This window comes from Acipenser ruthenus, chromosome 24 (assembly GCF_902713425.1).
Source record: "Acipenser ruthenus chromosome 24, fAciRut3.2 maternal haplotype, whole genome shotgun sequence".
Classification (NCBI taxonomy): domain Eukaryota; kingdom Metazoa; phylum Chordata; class Actinopteri; order Acipenseriformes; family Acipenseridae; genus Acipenser; species Acipenser ruthenus.
The window spans coordinates 9,045,400-9,065,800 of NC_081212.1; the positions used below are offsets into that span (position 1 = coordinate 9,045,400).

Here is a 20,401-nt window from a genome sequence, read left to right on the forward strand (position 1 = left end):
TATGAAAACATTACATATCTCTATTTCTATTTATTAAATGGTTACTTCATAGAATTTATCCTGGTATTTGTTCTGTATATATATATATATATATATATATATATATATATATACAGCTCTGGAAAAAATTAATAGACCACTGCAAAATTATCAGTTTCTCTGGTTTTACTATTTATAGGTATGTGTTTGGGTAAAATGAACATTTTTGTTTTATTCTATAAACTACTGACAACATTTCTCCCAAATTCCAAATAAAAATATTGTCATTTAGAGCATTTATTTGCAGAAAATGACAACTGGTCAAAATAACAAAAAAGATGCAGTGTTGTCAGACCTCGAATAATGCAAAGAAAATAAGTTCATATTCATTTTTAAACAACACAATACTAATGTTTTAACTTAGGAAGAGTTCAGAAATCAATATTTGGTGGAATAACACTGATTTTCAAGCACAGCTTTCATGCGTCTTGGCATGCTCTCCACCAGTCTTTCACATTGATGTTGGGTGACTTTATGCCACTCCTGGCACAAAAATTCAAGCAGCTCGGCTTTGTTTGATGGCTTGTGACCATCCATCTTCCTCTTGATCACATTCCAGAGGTTTTCAATGGGGTTCAGGTCTGGAGATTGGGCTGGCCATGACAGGGTCTTGATCTGGTGGTCCTCCATCCACACCTTGATTGACCTGGCTGTGTGGCATGGAGCATTGTCCTGCTGGAAAAACCAATCTTCAGAGTTGGGGAACATTGTCAGAGCAGAAGGAAGCAAGTTTTCTTCCAGGACAACCTTGTACTTGGCTTGATTCATGCGTCCTTCACAAAGACAAATCTGCCCGATTCCAGCCTTGCTGAAGCACCCCCAGATGAGTCCAATTTTCAGCTTTGCCCAACACCTGGTCGTCTAATGGTTAGACGGAGACCTGGAGAGGCCTACAAGCCACAGTGTCTCGCACCCACTGTGAAATGTGGTGGAGGATCGGTGATGATCTGGGGGTGCTTCAGCAAGGCTGGAATCGGGCAGCTTTGGCATGAATCAAGCCAAGTAATAAGATAATGTAATAAGATTAAATTGTATTCCTTTTCTGATCAAATTAAATGTTGTCACTTCTTTACTTACAAATGGAATACTATGTAATCTTCCTTAATATAAGAATAAGCACTAGCCTGTGTAAAATATGCAGAGAAGTTTTCAGATTGTCAGGAGACACTTTCTCATGATCATTGATCGGTACTGAAGAACAGGCAGGCAATGTCATCATACATTTAACACATTTCTGTATTAAATGATACCCGTCGGCTTAAAACATGTTAAAAAGGAATTTGGACCTAAACTATTTGTATAAACTTAAAGGGGTCGACCCCACCCCTAGCCCCCAGTAATTCGAGCGCTGACCATTGCATCTTTTGCTGAAGGATAAATGTTTTTTTATATGTTTTTAATAAATGTGTTGTTTTTCTTCTATTAAACTAATAGCAGTGATAATGTAAAATAAAATACCTTAGATAGCTATCACACTTTTGCAAGAGATAGCATTACTCTAAAATATGAGTACTCCATTGAGATAGCATTACTCTAAAATATGAGTACTCCATTGAGATAGCATTACTCTAAAATATGAGTACTCCATTGAGATAGCATTACTCTAAAATATGAGTACTCCATTGAGATAGCATTACTCTAAAATATGAGTACTCCATTGAGATAGCATTACTCTAAAATATGAGTACTCCATTGAGATAGCATTACTCTAAAATGTGAGTACTCCATTGAGATAGCATTACTCTAAAATATGAGTACTCCATTGAGATAGCATTACTCTAAAATATGAGTACTCCATTGAGATAGCATTACTCTAAAATATGAGTACTCCATTGAGATAGCATTACTCTAAAATATGAGTACTCCATTGAGATAGCATTACTCTAAAATATGAGTACTCCATTGTCTCGTTTTTGTTCTTAAACTTTGCATAAAATTTACTACTTCTGTAATATATTTAACACAGAAATAAAAATAAGGGGTCACCAAATTAAAGAGATTTATCCTGCCTCTAAGGCAGCTTAAAATTAAATGAGGACATGATTCTTTTTTTTGTAATGGTTTTAAACTATTTGTATATCATATACAGTACTCAACTATCAATGTATTTTTTTTAAAGACATGAAATGGTCACATGGATACCTGGAACTATTGTATTTCATTATTGCTAAAAACAAAATAAAAAATCTACTTAAAGAAATAAAATAAAATAAAAAACAAACTTTTTAAATTAATTGCACAAATGTGAAAATAATTAGTTCACAAATTATTTTGTATTATTCACTAGCATACATTTATTAGAGGGTGCCTGTGTTGAACTGAAAGTGAATATAGAATTATTCCAGTAGAAAATATGTTTACAAATACTTGTCACATTTTACAGCCCCTGTCCTATTGTTGTGATGGGCTGTTGTGGTGCACAAAGTGATCAAACCACAACAAGGTTCAGTGCACTGCGTTGTAAATATAGCACGGTGATGTGACATGACAGCATATCATGGATGAAGAGAATAATTCCAACACAACACAATGGTACCTGCATGAGCCGTTAATGTTATACCCTAGTCTAAGCTCTTCAGACAGCGAGAGTGATGATTCAGACGAGGATAGCCGCCAGTTTGTTTTACAGTCAGTGGATAGACCCACCCACAGTTCTCGGTGATTGGTTGCAAATATGAACGTTGACTCTTCAGTAATTCTCCAGATTTGCACGCCGCTGTACAGCCGCTTGTTAATGCTGCTGGTTGTTCAACCTTCCCTTTAGTCACATCAAATGTCATTGTATTGTAATACATTATATATGTAGTAACACCACAGCCTGCATGAAAATACAATATTCTGTTACCAGCGCGGCAATGCTTGGAGTGGACAACAACGGATGAAATGAGCTTCCCAAGAAAAGTTCTGGGGACACTGGGATCAGTGTGGGACTGTACCATCCAAAACGGGACATCTGGTCACTTTCTATATGCCTTTCTGTACAATATTGTGCTGCCCACCCCATTATATTATCCCCTGCTAGGGATGAAATCCCATGTGAAAGGATATAGAGGAGGATTGTCATGAAACCTGCTATTAACAAAAGTTATTGATAATATCAGATTCTGGAGATATAGAGGGGTGTCTGTCTGTCCGTCCATCTGTATGTCACACTTACATTTATCTGGAGAACCGCTTATCAAATTGTCATGAAACTTGATAATTCATATTCTGTACCCCGCTGTACAACTGTTGATAGGTCATCACCTTTTTCGTGATACATTTTGTGGCGGGGGTTGTAAGTTACTGACCTGCTTGTTTCAGTAGCATGTCAATACTGCATAGAAACTTATTTATATTTAACCCTGTGAACCGCTCAGTCCAGCTGTATCCTGGTTGTGCTGCACCTAAAACATGACTAGGGGCAACGTTGTCAACTCCTTTTAGGGAGCCCCTCCAAATGGTTTTAAAGATCACAGTTAATTGAATCCAACCAGATTAGATTCAGTTAGTACAGTGACTATCTGTTTGGTTCAGCATGTTCAAATGCAGGGGTGTTTCTGGTGGTAAGCTGACTGAGCTAATGTGATTACTTGCCATGTACCAGCCCTGCAGAGTCGATGCCAAGTCCTACAAAAAGGTTTTGTCATCTGTTTAATTGAAGTGCCTCTTTCAGGGCACTGACACAATAGGAAGTTTATCAGGAGAATTATTCTAGCATTTCATAAGAGCACTAGCATTTCATTAAAGCTGCTGTTACCAAAAGTACTTGACATCACGGCTGCATGCTTTAGATTTGAAGTGCACTGTCCAGGTGTATCAGGCCTAATTGTGTGTGGAATTGTGTATGCTATTAAAATACGTACCCGTTCCAGAATATTGTGGGGGCTGTCCATTAAAGTACATCATTCCTGTAAATTTGACCTAATATATATATTACTATAATTTCTTCGGCCTCAGATTTTCCTATATGAAAAATGCACACTTTATGGTGAATTTATGTTTTTTTTAATGGTAATTTATTTTAAGCTGTAAGTGAAGAAAATGTATCAATCTTTCAGTTCTGTCAGTTCTGTCCGGAAAAGTCATGCGATAGAGAACAATATTTATTAAAGCTTACACGACAAATGCTACATTACACATACTTCCATTACAACTCACCCTTCGAGATACCCCTGTCCATAATTTAGTTTGTTCACAGTGGAAAGGCTGACTGTAGGGAAGCCATGGGCAGGGGTGCAGGATAGCTGCCCTCCCCCTTAGATGAAGCCGAAAAACAGGTGGCTGGGGAAAAGGTGAACTCTGACGTACAGCAGGGAAGAATGGATTGAAGTAATGTATAAAGCCTGTTCTAGATGATCACGGGACGTGTTGTTTATCAAATGACTAATCAAATACTAGCCATTTGACTGGAAAATGTTCTGATATTGAGGGTGCCTAATATGCTTGATGTTTATGATTTTAATCTAGCTTAAAAAGTTCCCTGCCTGAACCACCGCTTTGCAAAGTTTTGTGGTTGCATGAAGTCACCATTAACAGTCATAGTATACACAGTGATTGGAGGTTGAGTTCTAAGCAAGAGTCATTGTCTAAAAACACTTTCAGAATTGTTTTTCTTACAGGGACAGAAACTCCCAAAAAACTGACAAAAATTGAAAAATGTGACATTTGAAATCTAACATGTAATACTGTACTACATTTATGGCTTCCATTAGACTTTTGCAATTTCATTTTGTAGTTTCTTTGATTACATGATGGCAAATAAAATATCTAAATTATGTTCATATAGTGTTTGTTTTTTTAATTACGTCTCAATCCTAAAATTCTAGGTGATGCAACACTTTTGGCCAAAGCTGTACATCTCATAGAAATCTACGAAGTGATGATAATACACATTAGATAAGAAACACTGGATATATTTTGTTAGCTCTGTGTACTTTAAAATCATGTAGTTTTGATGGCATTTGGAAAGGATTTATAACAGATCCCCAGCGTTCTTCCTTATGTGTGTCTTGGGATCCATCACATCCATATTTGAAACATAAGTCACTTTTGTTTCCCATAGTATTACCTCAAAGTGTATAAAGTTTTGGATCAATTTCCTGTTGTAAAGGATATTTATTCAGGATCTCTGTAGCCCTGGGTGGGTTCTTTGACCGGTATGCTAAATTATTGTAACAGTGATTTACAAATGCAGACCTGTGTGTGCTGTAATTGGGGCATCAATCATGCCAAAGTACTCAAATCACACACCAGGTCGCAGGAAATCTGTTTCATTCCTTAACCGCTATGAAAAAGGAAGCTGAAAAAGGAAGCTGTGTGCTTGTTTCTGTCAAAGTTTGCATCTTTACATCAATTTATTAGCCCTTATGGAAAATAAATGAATGAATATACAAGACAAGTCAAAAGTTTGGAAGGGGGGGATACGACTGAAGTCTTTAAAATTTTAAAAGGAGCTCACAAAGTTAACCCAAACCAATACTTTAAGCACAGTAAATAAATCAGGACCAAAGGACACAGTGTGGAAATTAAGTGGAGATAGACAGGACACACTGAAGGAGACACTTCTTCACACAAAGGGTGGTGAGGGTGTGGAATGGGCTAGCTAGTCCGAATAGCCTCCGCTTGTTTGTAAATGTTTTTCTTGTTCTTAAAAAAATATTTAAGGAAGTGTAAGGATGGGAGGGATTTTATTGCCCATTTTTCCTCATACAGATCCCTTACTTGCTAAATATCTTATTGTCCCTGAATAGCTTGTCTTGTCTATAAAATTATGCACAAAAATGAGGAAGACATCTCACATGGTACCCCAACATGTTCTCCTTTTTCTTGGGATGGGGAACTGTAGTGTAAAGGACCATGAAAGTTCCTAGATTACTGAAGTTATTCCATGATTGACTATGTTCCTTGAATTTGTATGCATACAAAGGAGTCCCCCTGAAATCCACAGCAATGCCATTCTCAATATAGGATTCAATAAGCTATCAAGAACACCTTCAGGCTATAATCCCTTCAGACCCCAGGGAAATCAGGGAGTGAGTCACCTAACACCCACATTCAAGTTTAAGTAGCTTCAAATGCCATTTAAACTGCTTTTTTACACATACTTGACTATTGTCGGGTGTTCGCAGAAAGAGTTCTGTCACTCCAATATTGAATTAAGAACCACTCAGAATTTTTGCAAGCATCCTAAATAGGGGACACTTGATATTAATAAATAGATACATGTGGCCAGTTTGTTTAGCCTTCTAGCCGTCTTGACTATCTAACCAATCCCTTTTCTTCCGCACCACTGCAGGATACAGAGATCATAAACACTGCTATCCTGACTGGAAGGACTGTGGCTATTCCAGTGAAGGTCGTTGCCATAGAGATGAATGGTGCCGTCACGGACGTCTCTACGTTTGTGGAATGCGAGTCGACCAATGATGACATCATCAAGGTGCAGTACAAGTCATGTGTCTCAAGTGTCAATATCAGTCAGTGATGACTTTATAGGGGTAGTGCTGTCTATACACAGGGGCTGGAGCTCTAGAGTGGCCAGTGCTGGGTATATACAGATTGTAGGCTTGCTCCTTTTTCACATTTATTTTTCAGAGGCTTACCTTTTTGAGTACATATTTGACTGGGGTTCTTCATTGGAACACCATGAAACCTGTTAATTATACAACAGGTTTTGCCACTTTCAGTTGATGAGTTTTAACAGCTGAGCTGACACTGCGATTGAGTGGGGTGGAGATAGTGGTATCCAAATTCAACAATAGGGAAGTGTCAGGTATGATTGATTTTTGCGGTTTATTCTGTGTTTTCTGAGGTTTCACATTGTCACATGATTCGAATGGAATAAGGAAGGCTGGTCAGTGCTGATGCGTTGGATTCTCCAGACAAGCTCAAAGTAAACTAGGGAAAGGCAGATTTAGCAAAAAATCATCAGCCTTTACCTGGCTTTGAGCTTGACTAGACACTGCAAAATGTAAGCCTCTCTAGAAAATATAATTAAAGAATTAATTAAGGAATTAAGATTTTTTAAAAAAATCACTGTGCGTATTGTGTTTATTTTGGGTTTGTGTTATATTATTATTATGTAAATGTATTGTTTTGTGGTTTAAACACAGTTTTATTGTTATTATTGTTTTACAGTATGGATGGGGTTAAAATGCCCCATCCAGCTAAAATCATGAGAATGCGTATGAGAAAGCCTGTGCAGAATGTGGTCATGGGAAAAACTAGGTAGTTGATAGCCAGTTAATCCCTGGCACCACAATATAAAAACCAACAGCTTTTCTTAGTGTGGTTTTGTTTTATTTAAATCGTTTGTTTTATAATAAAGCCGTGCACCAGCTCTTCCACCCTCAGTATTGTTGTGATTCTCTTCCTGGTCTGACATCACCACCAAACCTATCTGTGACAGCAGCATGAATCTACAGAGACTAATATGAGACCTCTATATCTTCTATGATACCTCTATATCTTCTATGAGACCTCTGTATCTTCTATTAGACCTCTATATCTTCTATGAGACCTCTATATCTTCTATGAGACCTCTATATCTTCTATGAGTCCTCTATATCTTCTATGAGACCTCTATATCTTCTATGATACCTCTATATCTTCTATGAGACCTCTGTATCTTCTATGAGACCTCTATATCTTCTATGAGACCTCTGTATCTTCTATGAGATTGCTATATCTTCTATGATACCTCTGTATCTTCTATGAGACCTCTATATCTTCTATGAGACCTCTATATCTTCTATGAGACCTCTATATCTTCTATGATACCTCTATATCTTCTATGAGACCTCTATATCTTCTATGAGACCTCTATATCTTCTATGAGACCTCTATATCTTCTATGAGACCTCTATATCTTCTATTAGACCTCTATATCTTCTATGAGACCTCTATATCTTCTATGAGACCTCTGTATCTTCTATGAGACCTCTATATCTTCTGCGAGACCTCTATATCTTCTATGAGACATCTATATCTTCTATGAGACCTCTATATCTTCTATTAGACCTCTATATCTTCTATTAGACCTCTATATCTTCTATGAGACCTCTATATCTTCTATGAGTCCTCTATATCTTCTATTAGACCTCTATATCTTCTATGAGACCTCTATATCTTCTATGAGACCTCTATATCTTCTATTAGACCTCTATATCTTCTATGAGACATCTATATCTTCTATGAGACAGCTATATCTTCTATGAGACCTCTGTATCTTCTATGAGACCTCTATATCTTCTATGAGTCCTCTATATCTTCTATTAGACCTCTATATCTTCTATGAGACCTCTATATCTTCTATGAGACCTCTATATCTTCTATGAGACCTCTATATCTTCTATGAGACCTCTGTATCTTCTATGAGATTGCTATATCTTCTATGAGACCTCTATATCTTCTATGAGACCTCTATATCTTCTATGAGACCTCTATATCTTCTATGAGACCTCTGTATCTTCTATGAGATTGCTATATCTTCTATGAGACCTCTATATCTTCTATGAAACCTCTATATCTTCTTGTTTTAAATTAATTTGCCTGTGAAAGAAAATAAAGATCACCTTAAAAAAGGGTTTCTGCAGACTGGTAATCCCTTAATTAAAGTTTAATATATTCCACATAGTTGAACTCTTAATCTAAAAGGTATTGGAAAGAGAGGCCTGCAAGCTGTAAGGGGAAGGGCCCTGAGAGTTAAAGCACTTAAGGAAAGGATTGAAACCACTTAATAACTCTCTTGTTACATTTGTCTGTAGGTAGCTAACAAAATCATTCCATAAATCATACCTGTCAAACACTTTTATACATTATATACATCTCAGATGTGCAGTTTTGAAAGAAACATGTGTTATAGCAAACATGTATTTTAATTTTAAAACAGACATCAGGTACTACACTGGGTTAAAGAAAAATCTCAGTTTGCTTGCCTTGATTTCCAGGAAATCTGTTACTGCTTCACCCCAGCAGCGTCTCTTGGGTTATTTTAAGGAGACAATTAAGGGATTGGATTTCGTAGTGGACTGGCATATTTGAACATTAGCAGCTGTTGTAAGTTCTCAATCAATCAATAATCAATCAATCGCCTTTAACGAGGGAAAAAATAAAGTTTTGTAACATTTTTAATGTGTGCCTCAAATGAGAGGTCTGGGTCAAAAATGACACCTAAGTTTTTTATTTCTTCTCCAATATCTGTACAAAGACCATCAAGCACAAAACCAGACAAGTGTATATTCTTGTATTGTTTCTGAGGTCCCAATATCGTCAATTCTGTGTTGTCTGAATTTAGCATTAGGAAGTTTTTAAACATACAATTTTTCAGGTATTCAAAATATTAGCAGCAGATCCATCACCCTGCTTGAGAGACAGGTAAAGCTGAGTATCATCAGCGTAACAGTGAAAATTAACTCCATGTCTACGAATAATATTACCCAAGGGTAGCATATGAAGAGAAAACAGAATTGGGCCAAGATCGAACCCCACATGTAACCTTTGATAAAAAAGAGGTCTCGTCCTCAGTTTTAACAAACTGAAACCTGTTAGAGAGATAGTACCAGAACCAGGACAGGACAGTACCTGAAAATCCCACCATATTATATATCAAGGCGATCAATTAAAACAGAGTGATCAATGGTGTCAAAGGCTGCACTTAAATCCAGTAAAACAAGAACCGAAGGCGAGCCCACATCAGAGGACCACAGCACATCACTTACCACTCGAATTAGTGCTGTCTCAGTGCTGTGATGCGGCCTAAAACCAGACTGAAATTTCTCAGCAATGATCTGTGCAGCAATAAATCTGTTAAGTTGCTCTGCCACCACTCTCTCTAACACCTTGGATAAAAAAGGAAGCCTGGATACGGGTCTGTAGATATTAAGCATATTGGGATCGAGGGTGGGCTTCTTGAGCAAAGGTTTTATTACTGCTGTCTTGAAAGAATTAGGAACAATACCTGATGAAAGAAGCTGTTAACAACATTTAAAACGGTGGTATTTATTTTTGGAGCTACTTCTTTTAAAAGTGTAATAGGAATGGGAGCTAATGTACATGTTTTGGGTTTTGTATTTTTAACTAGGACACCCAGCTCTTGTTCACATGTCAATATAAAATGCTGTAAGGTTTGATTAGATTCAGACAGAGCAAGCATCTTTGCATCATTTGTTTTGTCAGTTGACGTGTCTCGATTTGGTATACAGTTGCTCATCTGATTTCTGATGCCCAACACTTTTTTATTGAAGTGATTCATAAACTCTACACAGCTTCCTGGAGGAGGATTCTGTGCAACACACTCCAGTTGTGGATTTGTTCATTTTGTTATGGACTGAATTAGAAATCTTGGGTTATTCTTATCTTTGTCAAGAAGATCATAATAATAGACCAATCTAGCTAGAGACAAGGCAGCCCTGTATGAGTAGGACCAGTAACATGCTGAATAAAACCCAGGGACTCAAGCAATGTCAGAAAATCTCTACCAAGAGGATCTCTATGGACATCAACATGTACATTAAAATCACCTACAAGTAAGATCCTATCATGTTTAACAATAATTGTTGACAACAACTCACTGAATTCAGATAGAAAAGAAGCGTTGGCTCTACGGGGGTGATAAGTAACTTTCTGATAGAAGGAAAAACCTGAAGGACAGGCCTCTACCAGGGATGCATTTTTATCTTGCTTCAACAACATCTCACCAAAAGTAAAAATGTCTAAATTTGTTTCAAGAATAAAATTGTTAATTAAAACAGACTTGTTTGCTAAAGGTCTTGTATTAAGTAAGCCAAGACAAAGCATTTTTAGCGCATGGCATGGTAAGTTGACAGTGTGTAATGAAATCATAATTTTAACTACATTTTCAGTATAAGAGCCCCGAGGGGAGCTGTTGGTTGATAGCGGGGATCTCACACTACTTCAGTTGAGTAGATTAAATGCTTCAAAAGTTCTAATGTCCCGTTCAGACTCCAGTGCGTGCCCTGGGTTTGTGTCCTTTCACAGCGCGTGTCCTTTCACAGCTCTGACAGCCTCTGTCAGGAGCTTCTAGCCGTGCAAGCAATGAACTGGAAAATCACAGACGAGTAAAACAATTAAACCAATAAAAACAAACAGTAATGAGAACTGAAGAGGAAAACATGTTCTCAACGGGACTTGGCTTCCCTGAGCAAATTTAAAACCAGCGTGATGAGTGAGGGAGGGACACTGAATGCTTTAATTAACACTATTGAAACTTCAAGTAAGGCAGTATTTTGAAATTGTTAAGTCTGAATTTACTAGTTTATACAAAACACAACATACATTAGTAGTAGTAGTCGTAGTGTTATGCAGTGCAACACATTTACTGTTGTTTCACTTTTAATGTGCTCACTGTCTTTGTGAAGACAGGGTATTGAAATCATTTGTCAATGTGCTGACCAGACTTATCTCTTATTTCACTGTGTCCCAAGTGGACTTATGTCCGATTTCACTTAGGTTCCAGGGGACTTTCATACGATTTCTCTTATGTCTGACATGTGGAGCGATAAAAAAAATGTTCTGTTTTAAGGCATTTCTCTCAAACTTAGGAGAACACCCCCAAACTAATGTGTTTGTGTGTTTAAATATGTACGCTGGGGATTCCACAGGGAACATTGGCTCTGGTGCTTCCACAGGTTAGGGAGGCAACACAATTAGTTAATGACATACAGGAGGAAATGGTTTGGAAATATGACTATCGTATAAGCATAATGAAGACATGGTAGAATCACAAATAGGTGCTGCAAGGTAAAGCATTAAAAACATGGTAATCAAAGCTAATGAAACTATTCCATAAATCTTGTCATCTGTTCAAATTTTACATGTTAGAGGAAATGTCGTACTAGAATAAAGAAGCTTTCAGGTAGTCTTCCATAGGACTTCCTTCAGTGCCTTCTTTCATTAACCAGCCAGCTCCTCCCCAAATCACTGACCTGCACTGCAGCCAGTCACATGACCCCACAGACACTCAGGTGACCGAGGTAAGATTAATGAAATTATTCCACTAAACTTCCTGGAAGGCCTTGAACCTTACTCTCAGCACGACAGCATAGCAATCAAACCACTAAACTACTATCAACCTATTCAATTAAAAGAAAAAGGTCTTATTGAAAAAGGCAAACTGTGCTATAGGGGAACCAAGGGGAAGCTCCTCAGACCATTGTTCACAGTAATTACCTGAATTTTTTTTACTGTGTGAGCAAACAGTGCAGCCAAGTCTGTGGTACTGTCTCAGGCTGAGGAGATAAATCAAGGCCCAGGATTCTCCCCGGCACCCCCCTTCCTGTGTAATTGCAGCCAACAGGAGCAAAGGATTTGTTAGCAGCAACCAGCAGGGAAATGACAGCCTTGTTATATTCTGCAAGTGGGTTTTAAAAGCCCCCTCTGCGCATTTGCACTATACTTTAGAGTCCTCACAGGACATGCGAAAGCCAACAAAGAAATAGAGTTTACTTGAAAGGAAAAAGCAAGTTACTTGTCTTTAGCATAAAAACATTTTCTTACAGATAGAGATTACACCATGCACTTTAATTATTATTATTATTATTATTATTATTATTATTATTATTATTATTATTATTATTTATTTATTTATTTCTTAGCAGACACCCTTATCCAGGGTGACTTAAAATTGTTACAAAATATCACATTATAAAGTATCACATTTCAGAATATCATGCAGATAAGAGCAGTTATAAAGTACAATAAAATCAGTAGCAAAAAATACAGTAAATAATTACATGTAAGAGCGGGTTCGACTAAGAGCAGTTAACTTATATTACAAATATTTGCTTGTACGAGTAAAGTCCAGTATGAGCACATATTAAGTACGATGAATGGATGAGAATGATTTCAAATAAGAGCAGTTACAAAAACAAATGGGTGAATTAATTGTCTACAGCTATCGTCATGGTGAATGATCATTTAACAGGTTCAATGTATAGAAAATAATGTTTAAACCTAAATTAAACAGATTCATTCAGAGAATTACTTTTCCTAGATCAAGTTCCACATAATTTGGAACAGTGAAATTCTGTCATTGGATGTGAATGAATGCAACAAAGACTAAACAGTGCTTGAAATGTATTTGGTGTTTGTTCAATTTATCAAAAAGATATATGAAGAGGAAACCAATGCATAAATGAGGTTTGAAATCAATAACCCACATTCTATTGTGTCCCTCTTGTTTATAAGTCAATTTCATGGGTTCTGAGTTTATTTTAGTTCTGAGATTTGGTATGTTATACTTTTGTTTTCCAGTTAAGTCAATATTAAAGTATATTTGAATGTCCGTTTACATTTTGAAAGAATATTCAAACATGAAACTCATGTTCGTTCAGCACTAAGAAAGAATATTCAAACATGAAATCCATGTTCGTTCAGCACTATGAAAGAATATTCAAACATGAAATCCATGTTCGTTCAGCACTATGAAAGAATATTCAAACAGGAAATCCATGTTCGTTCAGCACTATGAAAGAATATTCAAACATGAAACTCATGTTCGTTCAGCACTAAGAAAGAATATTCAAACATGAAATCCATGTTCGTGCAGCACTATGAAAGAATATTCAAACATGAAATCCATGTTCGTTCAGCACTATGAAAGAATATTCAAACATGAAACTCATGTTCGTTCAGCACTAAGAAAGAATATTCAAACATGAAATCCATGTTCGTGCAGCACTATGAAAGAATATTCAAACATGAAATCCATGTTCGTTCAGCACTATGAAAGAATATTCAAACATGAAATCCATGTTCGTTCAGCACTATGAAAGAATATTCAAACAGGAAATCCATGTTCGTTCAGCACTATGAAAGAATATTCAAACAGGAAATCCATGTTTGTTCAGCACTAGGATAAAACAGCCCTGTCTGTTTATTGTTCTTTTTGCTCAGTGCCTTTGAAGTGAAATTAGACAGAATGCGGTTTACTTCTGCTTAAGCATCTCTTGAATGAAATATCTTAGTTGTTATGGTTGAGATAGTAATGACTCCAGTTTGTAGATCTTGAAGTTATTATCAGGTCACATTGACCCCATTCTCCAGCATTCAGGGCAGATCATTCAGGGTCTGCCTTTAGGGTTGCTGTGAATGTGCAAAGGCATATCAGCTGGGCATGCTGCTGTACAGTATACCACCTCTGCAGACTGTGTTAGTCATTTCAGCCTTCTGAGGACAAGGAACGTACAATTCTCTTTCTTTTCTTATGTTTGTGTGCCAGTTTTACGAAATGTAGGTGCTACGTTAACTAGCATAGCTCTCAAATAAGCCCACGACAGGAGAATTGAAGTCGCCACTGCCAAGCCCATCTTCACTCCCCGGGGCTCCACAGAGGCAGGAGGCCGCTTGAGCTTACCGGGTATCTTGCAAGTAGGGGCCACTGTATAGTGGAGAATTAACCATGTATTGAGTTCTTTTTCTAAAAAAAAGAATATTTATAAAGTTAATGTGTACAGTTGATCTGTCTCTTATGTGAAATGCTTGTCCTCTCGCCCACTGAAGCCACTCATATACCATACGCATCAGCTGTACAAATGTATAAGTCAAAAATATTTGTATGCTGAAAGTTTTGAAGCAAAATGAAAGACCATGTAGTGACAGACTAGGGTTGCTACCTGTCCGGGTCTGAATTGGCATCTGTGTCCGGGTCACAGGAATTAACAAGCCTGGATGCCCTAATGTGAAATGCATAAGAAACACCAACCTTCCTTTAATATTTTCTTTGACATACATGCATTAATTGCTGTTTAGTACTGCTTTTGTAAATAGCAAAATACATACAATATGGTTTAATTACAATATATAATGGCAATTAAATGGCAGCTGGCTCTTTGAGCTAAAATATATATATATATATTCTGACTGTCACAAACAGACTTTTCAGGCTCAGAAATCCAGTGACTGGAAAAATTCTTTGTGAAAAAAAAACAACAGGTAGACAGCATTGCTTCAGAAATTGCGTTGACTTACCACGGTGTTACTCATCACCACAGCTACTTGTCTCAGGTAAGATTAGACTCTAACCTACCATGATATAGCTGCTATTTTTCTGGCTTGCAACTTCAATTGCTAGAAATATCAAGAGCACAATACTGTGTATACTGCATGATTACTGATCTGGTGGTATTGTATTAAACTGTATTACAGTATACTGCAGTTTTGATAAACGTAGGCTGACTGAGAAATATGTCTGGGTTTGGTCTGTGGAAAAGATGGCAACCTTATGACAGACTCATGGAAGGGCAGACGGACACAATCAGCAAATAAGGGTCCCTATTTTTGGAAACAAGCAAAGAACCAAAAGATATTGAACACAATAAAAAGGTGCTAATCAACGCACAGGGACCTCCCTCTCCCTCTCTCTCCTTCCCTGCTGGGCTGCCAGCCTCTGAATCCACTCTTTAAGAGCTTTTGACTTCCAATTAGCTCTCTGAATTTATTACCAGCTCCGGAGGCCGGCGTGCTTGAGTGCACCTGGCAGTGTCGAGGGCCCAGAAGGGCTGACTGACAGGCATACTAAAGCCACGGTGCCTCTCGGTGTCAGAGCTACTGGTGAGTGGTGGAACCATATACATGCAGAACAGACAAAAGGAGAGACAGAGTGTGCAGGTGATGGTTACACCTTCTTTGCAATCTCTAACCAAATTGTAGCGATGCAGACAGTTCAGTTGCTTACGTTTCTATGGACCAATAGCAAGAGAAACTTGGCATGAAATGTATTCTTTTGTTGTTCAGATTGTATCATATTCTGTTCTGTTATTTATTTATTTATTTATTTTTTAAATCGCTGTTCCTGCAGTGACTTAAAGCAGTGGTTCCCAACCCCAGTCCTGGTTCAAGTTAGTTATAGCTAACTTGAAATATGTAACTTTTAAGAGCTGAAAACAATTAAAAAGGTCCGATTAAGCAAATTATCAATTCAATTAAGGGTCTAGTTAAGTAATTGAGAGCTCAGTTGGAATGAAAACCAGCAGACACAGGGGGTCCCCAGGACCGGTTTGGGAACCACTGATTTAGAGGACAGATCTCAAACCCCAGTGCACTAGAACAGCCATTTTGAAAAAAGCTTTGAAACAGACTTTAAAGTTATAAGTGTAAACAGTTGTCAGGATGTTGAAAAAAAATTACAGGTACGTTATTTAAACAGTAGCAACATATAGGGACGTATAACGCTATATTTTTCAGAACCCCGCTACGTAAGCAACATGTTTAATATATTATTTTGTGTATCATTTTCTATTGCTGTTTCTGCTTAGTTATTATTCCTCAATGCTAATTTTGGGGACGTGTGTAAGTATATTTAGATCATATTCACAATTTAATGTTGCTCTGTCTTCTGGATCACAGACCAAGCAAGTGCAAACAGAGATTTCTTTAACCCAGCATAGTACCAGATATCATGTTTAAAATAAAAATGTAACATGTGCTTCTTTCAAAACTGAGAGCTACAGATATGGCTAAAAGTTTTCACCTAGAATTTTAGAACATCTTTTTTTTTTTTTTAAGACTACATGAAGATAATTTAGATATTTTACTTTATGAAATCAAATAAAATACAACATTATATTGCAAGTGTCTACCTGAAGTCATAATAATAGTACAGTATTTCATGTTAGATTTCAAATGTCACATTTTCAGTTTTTCGTGAAGTATATGGAAAACTACAAAGCGATATGCAGTTCACCAGCAGGAAAAAAATATAGCTTTCTCAGCAGTAAATAAAAACAGATGTCCATACTGGTGGACCAAACAGTTTGTTCCAGGGGTTTGTTTTTATTTGACTGGTCTAGCCTCTTCATCTTGATTATGGTGTCAGCACTCTGAAATCTCTAGATAAATCACAGATATTACTCCGCCAAATCTGCTATCTATTACTGTAAATAATTTACTTTAAAGGCTTAGTATTTATGGGAATTTGCTAGTTGGGTGATTGGGACATTATTTTCTTCTCTGGTAGATTAAACAGTCATGAATCATTATTGGTATCTCGCTAATGCTTGACGTTACATATTTTGATTAAAAATGTCATCTACCCAAACCTATATACTGTATATACGAATGTGCAATTGCCACATTAGCTTTATATTTTCATTTGTTTTATGTTTCTGTACAGACATACACATAACTGTTGTTTAAATATATTTTTTCTAGGGGGTCCTCGAGTGACTCATCCAGTTAAAGCGCTGCCACTGGGAGTGCAGGATTAGTCACACAGCTTGCACGGTGCCAGTTCGTGTCCAGGCTGTGCAAAGAGGCCGAACTTTGCTGGGGACTCTGAAGGGGGCGCCACAGTGGCTCTGACGCTACCGTGGTGGGGGATGGGAAACCAGCAGGGATTCCTTCTCCTCATCGCGCAACAGCGAACCCTACTGGCCAGACACTGAACACATTCAGAGTGGATAAGAAACAGGGCTGGTCTCTGTTCTCTGGGATCGGCAGCCCGCCCACCTCTGCTCTGGATTGCTCAGCGTAAAAGCGATTCTGGCTTTAGGCTTGTGAGATTGGAGGACACTCACACACACTCAGAACGTCTGTGCTGTGTGGTGACTCGCTGCGGTGAGGAGAAAAAACATAATTGGACATTCCAAATTGGGGGGGGGGGGGAATAAATAAAAATAATAATTGGTCACTCTAAATTAAAAATATGTTATTTTTTCTCATGTATAAAATGGAAGTTATTCATAAAGCTACAAAAGTTTTAAGAATACCAATGCATAAGGGTCTTGGAGGTCTCACCTAGTAAGGTCATGGCTGCTGGGTTAGGGAGGTAATAACAATTGCACTATTGCACTACTATCATGTCATTGGAGATCCAAATTGCTGTAATCATAACTTGTTATATTGTATTATATTGTATTCTAGTAGTATTTGCACTTACTGTAAACTAAACTGTATTTAAATATTTTTTGCACTGTAACCTTGTATTGCCCTGTAACACCTGTATGTCACCTTGTATTAAGGCGTCTAACAAATAAACTAATAATAATAATAATAATAATAATAATAATAATAATAATAATAATAATAAAGGTAAAATCGTCAGGGGCTGTTTCTCTTCATCACGCTTCTGGCCAGGTGCCCGGTGAGCTCAAGCAGACACCTACAGGGCTGGCCTTTGTCCTTCAGGGGCAGGTAGGTCTACTGTGGAGCTCCTGGGTATAAAGAGGCGATTGGCTTGGCATACCTTTTTGTCATATTTGTAATCATTCCGAATGACTTCAATTCTTATTACTCAAAAGCTGTTCTGTCTTTTTTTATGTCATGTAAAAGTGCTTTCACCTGAGTTCAACAGCTGCTCTTTAGCTAAAGCTGATTGTATGCTAGTTTTGCTGGCAATACACTACTTTGCATTAGTGCACTTAGAAATATAAAGACACTTTGGTAGGCAATGTCAGGCAATGAATTGAAGAGTAGCTCCTGAACTCATAGTCAAAATACCTTTAAAAAAAAAAAAAAAAAAAAAAGTATTTGAGTAATTGCAATAAAAACATAAGAAGGCTTACGAACGAAAGGAGGCCATTCAAACCAGCAATGCTTGTCCAGGTCCTAGAAGCACACTGATCTTAAAGAATCCCAGTGATTCTGCCTCAACGACATGACTCGGTAACCCATTCCATACCCTCACCATTCTGTGTGAAGAAGTGTCTCCTTCCCTCTGTCCCTGTATCCTCTTGCCCTGGTTTCAGTGCTGTGCTTAAAGTATTGGTTAGGGTTAACTTTGTCAAGTCCTTTTAAGATTTTAAAGATTCCAATCATGTCCCCCCGATTCTTCTTTGTTCCAGGCTAATTAGATTTAGTTATTTCAGCCTTTCATTACAGCTTCATCTTTTAAGCCTTGGGATTAGTCTGGTTGCTCTTCACTTGGTGTTGGGGTGACCCGGACTGGTCACAGTATTCCAATGCAGTCTCACCAGTGCATTATACAACCTCATCATAACCTCCTTGGATTTGTGCTGTACGCTTTTGGCTATAAATCCAAGCATTCTGTTTGCCTTTTTGATAGCTTCCTCACAATGTCTGGTTGCTGAATCTATTATAACACCATTGTCTTTTTATTGGTGTGTCTGTTCTATAATTCTGTCCTCCCCATTTGGTATTTGGATCTTACATTTCTGTGACCAACGTGTAACACTTTACATTTGTTGATATTGAATTTCATTTTCCATGTTTTTTACCCAGTTCATTATACGATCTAAATCTTTTTGGATTTCCTGGGTGGCTGTAAGCATGCCTCAAGCTTTGTGTCTGCAGATTTTACAAGTTTTCTAATTATCCCCCAATCTAAGTCGTAGATGTAGCTAAGAAACATGAGTGGTCCAAGGACAGAGCACTGAGTACGTTGTTACAGGTAGAGGTTTACAAGTACTCCCTGCTTCCTTTGTTTTAACCAGTTTTCTATCCACTTGCATCTACTATCTTGTATTCTGATGGATTGCAGCTTGAGTATCAGCCTTTCATGTGGCACTTTATCAAAAGCTTTTTGGAAGTCCAAGTGCAGTATATGATGTCATAGGCTTTTGTTTTGTGAGACAAGAGTGCCCTTTTCTGAATCCATGTTGGCTGTCTCCTGCGATGTTGTTGCTGTATAGATATTCATCTAGTTTCCCTCTTAAGATTGATTCCATGATTTTATATGTTATGGTGAGACTGATGGGTCAGTAGTTTCCCAATTCTGACTTTCTAAATATGGGTGTTACATTTGCAAAGTGTCAGTCAGCTGGGACATCTCCTGTCTTGATTGCTTTGTGAATAACACCGTGTAACAATTATTATTTTTTTTTTTGGTTCCTGGGTAGTAAGTGTTATTTCCTAATTGCTTATGCCTCAAAAGTATAGAAAATGGCTATTATTCCCCACAAACTTTGCTTTTGTGACCAGGACAGTGATATTTTTAAATTTACCTATTTTCCAGAACACTTGGAGTAACTTCTAGAACTTTCTAGAACTTTCCAGTAATATAAATAGTAGTATAAATACAGGGGCCTTAAGCCCACCAGTTCAGTTTAGTTCCAGCTGCCTAAGTGGATACATATCTGCATTTTTCTGAGATGGCATCAAGAGGCTGCAGGCATCCGGCAGACGCATTTTGAGACTTCAAAATGGTGGCATTCCTGATGGGTCTCCAAGGTGGTTTTACCAAGTTTCCCTGCTATCTTTGCCTTTGGGACAGCAGGGACACCAAGGCGCACTACCACAGGCAGGACTGGCCACAGCGGACCGAGTTCTCTGTGGGGAGGAACAACGTCAAGTGGGAGCCACTGGTGGACCCCCGGAAGGTGCTGATGCCACCACTGCACATCAAATTGGGCCTTATGGAACAATTTGTCAGAGCTCTAGATAAGGAGTCGGCAGCCTTCAAGTA

The 20,401-nt window shown here is 37.7% G+C and overlaps 1 protein-coding gene across 2 annotated transcripts in view; it reads left to right on the top strand.

Moving 5' to 3' along the window:
• Window positions 1-20,401, top strand: part of LOC117429367 (transmembrane protein 132E-like) — a 260,360-nt gene that overhangs the window by 210,858 nt on the left and 29,101 nt on the right. For both annotated transcript variants that reach the window (XM_034048768.3, XM_058998343.1), the window contains exon 5: window positions 6,317-6,460. In XM_034048768.3, coding sequence (XP_033904659.1) covers window positions 6,317-6,460 — 144 coding nt within the window. The remainder of the gene's footprint in view (window positions 1-6,316; window positions 6,461-20,401) is intronic.